The 7557-nt window shown below is 39.0% G+C and overlaps 1 protein-coding gene across 1 annotated transcript; it reads right to left on the reverse strand.

Moving 5' to 3' along the window:
- Positions 1 to 4192: 4192 nt before the first annotated feature.
- Positions 4193 to 5101, reverse strand: LOC128745890 (homeobox protein 4-like). Its single transcript, XM_053842956.1, has one exon. It carries the CDS (start codon positions 5099 to 5101, stop codon positions 4193 to 4195), a length of 909 nt encoding a protein of 302 aa, XP_053698931.1.
- Between the last annotated feature and the right edge of the window lie 2456 nt (positions 5102 to 7557).

A 7557-nucleotide genomic window follows, 5' to 3' on the forward strand; every position in this document is an offset into this window, starting at 1 on the left:
TTTATTTTCTCTGCCTAATTCTTATATAGTAAAAATGCTATCAGACGCCATACGGTGTGTTTTCCCAAAGCGTCTGGCAAGCAAGCGCAAACGCTAAACAATAATAAAAGTGTTTTACCTGCGCCCGTCGCAAGGGTCGCACGCTAAGCAAAACACGCCCTTCTGTGCGAGTTGCACATCAGGCGGAAGCATAAAAATATAAAAGGTCGCACCGCGCAGCAAAACATTGCTAGCACGGTTTTTCCAAGGCCGCGAATGTTGTTCATTTGTTAAGCAAATGAACTTAACCGATTTGAAATTATAAGAAAGGGAATTCCTGTTTGCAAGAAGGAAATTCCTATAGGAGGTAGCAGGGATGCTACACCTACCCCGTTAAAGAGAATGGCTTTGCCATTCGGCGGACCGTATGACATCTGATGGGCTGTTATTTTATTATTTTAATTATTGTTTTTGTGCTTAAAATCTATTCATTACATTGTGTATCTCTAAATCTAAATTTTTTTTTTTTTTTTTCATTATGCTACTTATATCATTAAAATTTCATTAATATCCCTTCCCTCCGTAGGGGAAGCTTAAACCTTTATGATTCTATTTTTATGTACTGTGGTGATGGTACCCGTATTGTCCTTTATGATAACGTTTGGGTGCTCAATTTTTACAATGATATAAGGACCCTTATACACTTTATCAAACTTTCTTCTATTTTCGTTTGTTAGCATTACTTTATCCCCTATCTGTACCTGGATTGGATTTGAATTAGTTGTTTGTGTTTCATTCCTTCTGGATTTTGCCTTGTTTATTGCTTCTCTGGCTATAATGGTTGCTTTTTGCAATTTGTGTTTTAGTTCTTGATAATAGGAATCTGGGTTGTATATTGGTTCTACTAAAGTGGCGTTCTTTATGTTGTGCGGAAGGCTGCAGATTTTACCAAATATTAATTCAAAAGGTGTGTAATGCATGTCGGTGTGTGGTGTTGTATTATAACAGAATGCATAGTATGGTAGCCATTCATCCCAATCCGTTTGTGCATCGTTAATAAATTGCCTAACATATTCGTTTAGACAACGGTGGTTTCGCTCCAATCCTCCGATTGTTTGTGGGTGATAAGGAGTACTAAATTGTTGTTTGACATGTAGGTACTGTGAGATTTTTTCTAACAGTTCGTTTTTATATTCGGTGCCTTGATCTGTTCTAATGACAGATGGTGCTCCGTAAACTAAAATTAAATTTTCTACAAATGTTTTTGCTATCGAGTTTGCAGATTTATCTACTATTGGTTTAATGATAATGTATTTGGATAGATCACATTGTATGGTTAATGCGTATCTATTTCCTGTATTGGACTTGTTAAACGGTCCAATGGTATCCATTGTTATGGAGTCAAAAGTTTTAGGTGTTACCGGGGAGAAAACAAAGTTTTCATTTGTTTTCACCCCGTGTTTATTCTCTTTGCATTTAATGCATGTTTTCACATAGTTTTGAATGGTTTGCCTCATTTTAGGCCAATGATAAAGGTTGTTTAATTTTTTATATAATCTGTGTACACCGATGTGTCCACCTATGGGAGAGTCGTGATTTGCTTTTATAATTTCTTGTTGCTCATTTTTATTTTCTATCAACTTCCGAGGTTGATACAATATTATCTTTAACGATTCCAGTTGTTCGCAGTTCTCCTTGAAGAATTGCGGTCCTACAATCTGGAAAATATCACTATTTAGCGCTAGAGCTAAAGTGGATATTTTTAAGTTTTTGGCCATTTTCTCAATTTCTTTTAAAATATTTGCAAATTTTTCATTTTCAGGTATGAGCTTACCTTCAGACGTCGCTAGCTGACGTTTCCTTGTTTTATTTGTAATTGTTATTTTTATCTGTCTGAAATAAGAGTTGTCGCGCACCAGCTCTAAAATCAGTTTTGGTAAATCGAAGACTTCATGCGAGTTCAGTGCCTCATACGCCTTAAGTTGATCAGACTCGGGCGCATCACTGCGTGTCGGCAATGGATCTTGATTATTTTCATGTTGCTTTCTCGTACGTGATCTTGTCTGTATGATTAATGCTTGAATATTCTTTAAGGTTTCGGAGTCTATGCTTATTCTAGATAACGCATCAGCTCCTACATTTAATTTTCCTTGGACGTATTCTACGTCAAAAACGAATTCTTCGAGGTCCACTCTCATTCTAGTTAGCCTAGATGAGGGGTTTCTCATTGAAAATAAATATACCAAAGGCCTATGGTCCGTTCGAACCAGAAATTTTCGGCCATATAAATAGGGTCTAAAATGCATGATCGCCCAATGAATGGCAACCAGCTCTTGTTCGATTGTTGATTTATTTGATTCACCTTTCGTGAATCCTTTACTGGCAAATGCCACGGGTAATTCTATATTTCCGTGCCGCTGAGCAAGTACTGCTCCGCAAGCTACTTTAGAAGCATCTGTTGTAAGGATGAATTCTCTCGTGAAATCTGGAAATTGAAGAATGGTTGGAGAGATCAAGTTCCTCTTAAGTGTGTCGAATGCCGATTGGCATTCAGGTTTCCATTCGAAGGTTACATTTTTCCTCAGCAGTTTGTTCAAAGGTCGAGCAATATCTGCGAAATTATTTATAAATCTTCTGTAATAATTACAAAAAGCAACGAAGCGGCGTACGTCGTCTACGTTGGTGGGTATTGGATAGTTTTTTATAATTGCATATTTTGATTTGTCAGGCTGTATACCTGTTTCTGAAATATGATGTCCCAAATATGTGACTTCATTTTTGAAAAAATTACATTTTCTGGGATTTAATTTTAAATTATAAAATCTCATTTTTTCAAACACTTTCTCGAGGTTTGCGAGGTGGTGATTTATTGAACATCCGACAACGATGATGTCGTCGATATATAAGAATGCACATTCGGGTGGTAACCCGCTTAGTGCTATTGTCATCATCCTTTGGAAGCTATTTGGGGAAATATTCAGTCCAAAGGGTAAGCGGTTGAACTCATAGTGTCCCGCATTTGTCGAAAAGGCTGTAACTCGTTTTGAATCTTCTTCGAGTTCAATTTGATGAAACCCTGACATTAGGTCTAGGGTGGTAAAATACTTGGCTCGGCCAAGATTATCTAAAAGTTCTTCTATACGTGGTAACGGGAATTTATCCGGGATTACGTTTTTGTTGAGCTGGCGGAAATCCACTACTAGCCGCCATTTCTTCTCCTCAGTTTCCGATTTCTTTGGGACTAGTAATATGGGCGAATTGAATGGGCTTGTAGATGGTCTTATAATTTTTTCCGTCAGCATCTTATTGACTTGTTTGTCAATCTCTTTAAGATGTGCCTCCGGGGTTCGATAATTTTTTATATATACTGCGTTGCCCGCCTGCAACGTAATTTGTTGTTTGTAAAAATTGTTAGTTGTTAACGTGTCGCCTTCTAGGGCAAAAATATCGTTATATTTTATGCATAGTTTCTTTAATTTATCTTTTGCCTCCGGGTATATCTTTAAGTTGATTTCTTTGGTTAGTTTTTCGATTCTTTCTTGCTCGCTTTGTTGGTTCCCTTCTTCGGGCTTTAGCTCAAATTTCTTTAAAGGTAATACCTGTGGACGAATTTCATTGTTAACCGTCACCGGGTATTCATTTATATTGATTAATTGTATATAGTGTGCTTTGGGGCTTACAATTGTATTTGTATAAAATACCCCCGGGTCAATTTGGTCTCCTAAAATTACGCTATCTTCGGTAATTTCTCCAAGGTTGACCCGTTTTATCACCTGGCATCTTGGTGGAATAATAATTTTGTTTTTGAAATTATCTTCGATTGGTATTTCGAAACTTTGGTTTTCGAAATCAAAACTTAGAAGCCATGTTTTTAAACAAATATTGGTGCCATAATGGGCAAGAAAGTCGCGTCCTAAAATTCCATTTGTGGCTATTGGAAAATCTTTGTCGACCACTTGGAAATTTATAGGAATTTTTATATTATTTAGTATAAGGTTGGTATATGAAATTCCTATGGTTTCTATCTTACCACTAGTTATACCATTAATCGTACATTTATGTTTAGTATATATATTTGTATTATGTCTTAAAATATTTTCCTTAATAATGGAAATGTCGGCCCCTGTATCGACTATTAGCGTGCAGGGTTTATCACACATCTCCAGTTTTAATGTAATAAAATTACTATAATTTGTCTTTATTGAAAAAATTTTTACGCTCTTGGGTGAGCAACCTCTTGCATTTCCCTCGTCTCGGTTTGAGGCTGTACCGATGACGACTGGTCGTTTTCCGCATAATATACGTTACGACCCCTGAATCTTTCGTTGTTACTGTTATAACGGTTATGATTACCATAACCCCGATTTTGATTGTTTGGTCTTCGGTTTTCATTCCGGTAACCATTATTTGTACTGAAGTCGTTATTATTCTGGTTATGGTAGTTGTTATAATTACCATAACCTCGATTATTTTGACCATACTGTCTAGCGAGGTTTCGACCGCGATTGTTATTTCCCCCGCGTTGGTTCCAGTTATTGTTTCTCCTGTTCCCCCATCTATTATTGTTTATGTGGAAGATTTGGGCGGCGTTGGGCGTCTCCTCTGTTCCACGTTCCGTTACTTTCTGTACGGCATCTCTGATTGTGGCAAACGTACCTGCTTGTAGGATTAATTTTGTTACGTCATTTTTGACGCCATTGATGAGGGCATCAATTCCCGCTTTTGTGGCCATTGATTGTGCCATTTCTTGTGGTACTTTCTTTGATATGTATATATTCTGTAGCTGGTCGGTCAATGTCTCAACCTCGCTACAGAAACTATTAATATTATTTTTCTGTGATGTCGCTTTTAATTTCGCTATCACATTTTCCGGTGTTGTGAGGTCCGCACACCGTGTTTTTACATTGTTTATTAGTTGTTGTATAGTGTCAATATTTTCTGGTAAGCCCAACCTGGCTCTTCCAGACAATCTACACCGTATAAATTTCACTGCTACAGCTTTGTGTGCTGGATCGGTTAGCTCGTCCAGTAGATTGGCTGCATCAACAAATGAACCTAGATTTTCAGCGCTGCCGTCGTAGGGCATAACGATGGCTGTGGCTGTTTTAATATCAAAAGCCATTGTGTAAGATGATAATCTGTTGCAGATGATAGCTGTTTTAGCAATTGTTTTTAGAGAGTTCCCCCCTTTTGCGTATTGCAACTTTGTCTGTATCTGTTGCGTTAAACTTCCGGCTATATTGTTTGCCTCTTGATAAAAAAGTCTTAATGTTTCGCTATCTATTATGTGTTCGATAGCGCTAAGGAGTTCTACTATTTCGCTTCGAATTAGTTTTACTTCTGCCAACTTCCTATCTAAAAACCATTTAGTATAATTCCTATTTGGTGCCCTTTTGAAATTTGACTCTAGTTTTTTCAATGACTCGAGTTTCGTTCTAATGGGGTCCATATATTTTAAATTAGTCTAGTAACTCAGTTTTGTGTATCATGTGTCACTATTAGTATTTATTTTGTTTTTTATTTATATTGTATATTTGTAGTTATTTTATCTTCATTCGCTTACCGCTGCGTCGTGATGTTGTTTAACTGCACCTCCCGCCGTGCTGCTTCTAACATCGTCTTCTTGTTGTATGCCATCAGCGTTTTTAGTGCCAAATAGCCAATGATGGTTGCCACGAACGCGCAGATGGATCCAGCGATGACTTTGGTCTCCGTGGTACCCAAGGTGTTTGTGATGAAGGTGTCACCACTGAACCAGCCCATATTAGGTTGATCTCACGGTATTGGTGGGTGGATGCGGCTAACTTTTGATTACCGTTTTGGGAAGAAGACTCGTGCCCTTTTCTTCAGCAACGTTGTATCCTATTTCACAAGCTCGCTGTCTCAGGTCAGCAGATATCGTTTTTCAAGGTTAGGCGAAACACTTTTCCATTCTTTCACCGCTACTTGGGTCCGGTTCAAAACGTGTCACTCTCTACTTTGTTTCGATCAAAATACACCGCGTGTCAAGTCCTATGATCAATTACTTTCTCTTTCACTGTCACTATCGGGGTTGGTACCTACCCTCTTCTGTCGTCATTGGGTATTGGTACAAAATGTCCCGGTTGTTCAGTCGAGTCGGAAGCTCTGCTGGTGGCTCGAGAAGTGGAGCCGGATGGCCCTCGTACGGTTCTCGACAATACCGACTGATTCGTTTCCTGAACTAATCACACGCATTTATTGATCAATTGAATCACTCTAACTTGGTTTAGGCAGTGCTGATTAGCAACGAAACTGTTCACAAGGATTAATGATCTTGTCACTTTTGCACTTTTTTTCTCTTTCCTTTTTTTCTCACGGTCGCCAACTAGAACTGTTGTTCTCTACCATTGCCGTTTTTGGTATCACTTGTATAGAAAGGGATTGTCATCACCAGGACTATCAGTACCAGTAGATGTTGTTGACCGTTCTACGGCTATCTTCAGACTTGACTTTATTTTCTCTGCCTAATTCTTATATAGTAAAAATGCTATCAGACGCCATACGGTGTGTTTTCCCAAAGCGTCTGGCAAGCAAGCGCAAACGCTAAACAATAATAAAAGTGTTTTACCTGCGCCCGTCGCAAGGGTCGCACGCTAAGCAAAACACGCCCTTCTGTGCGAGTTGCACATCAGGCGGAAGCATAAAAATATAAAAGGTCGCACCGCGCAGCAAAACATTGCTAGCACGGTTTTTCCAAGGCCGCGAATGTTGTTCATTTGTTAAGCAAATGAACTTAACCGATTTGAAATTATAAGAAAGGGAATTCCTGTTTGCAAGAAGGAAATTCCTATAGGAGGTAGCAGGGATGCTACAACCCTAATAAACACATGCTTGAAGGGTGTATACTGTATATAAGTCATCTACCACACACACATACACACACTCACACACATGCATATACACATACATACACACATACATACACATATACATACACATATACACATACACATACACACCCACACATACACAAAAATAAAACGTGTAAAAACGTCGAAAAACTTGTTGACCGCAAGCCGCTTGAAGCCAATTGACCCCGGGGAGGTTGCCTCTAGACCACACAAGGAATGTTTCGGATGACGCTTAAGCTAGCTGTGTTTTAGTGTTGAAGACATATGCTTTTCCGTTTCCCTCTGGCAGGTGGTATACGAGGGTTCCTATTTCATGGGTAGCAATACTGTAGCATCGAATCTCCATATACAAAATATGGACCACCAGCTCTTGTTCTGCAGCGGGAACGAAAACAGTTTTGAAGGAATCAATTTGGTCCACCTCCTGTCCCGAGATTGCCCTTTCGTATGGCCCAACATACCGAGCTAACGTCTGCCGCAGAATGCCGTGGTACTTGGCGACTTGTTTTGTGGATATTCCGTCTCGCCTTATAGTGGTCAAGGCCACTTGCAAGACCTTTTTCGACCAATTATGTCTTCCGGATTCCTTTGGCATATTCATACCATCACTGTAAACAAGCATTGATGCGATAAACAAAGAAACTGACAGGTTAGTTAATGCGACATAGTGCTCGTTTCACCCCACCTAAGGGTGCTCATTTCGCCC

Source organism: Sabethes cyaneus, chromosome 1, assembly GCF_943734655.1.
Source record: "Sabethes cyaneus chromosome 1, idSabCyanKW18_F2, whole genome shotgun sequence".
NCBI lineage: Eukaryota > Metazoa > Arthropoda > Insecta > Diptera > Culicidae > Sabethes > Sabethes cyaneus.

Excerpts from the sequence above, each read along its gene's own strand:
- LOC128745890 (XM_053842956.1), bottom strand. The coding sequence starts at position 5,101 with ATGGCTTTTGATATTAAAACAGCCACAGCCATCGTTATGCCCTACGAC.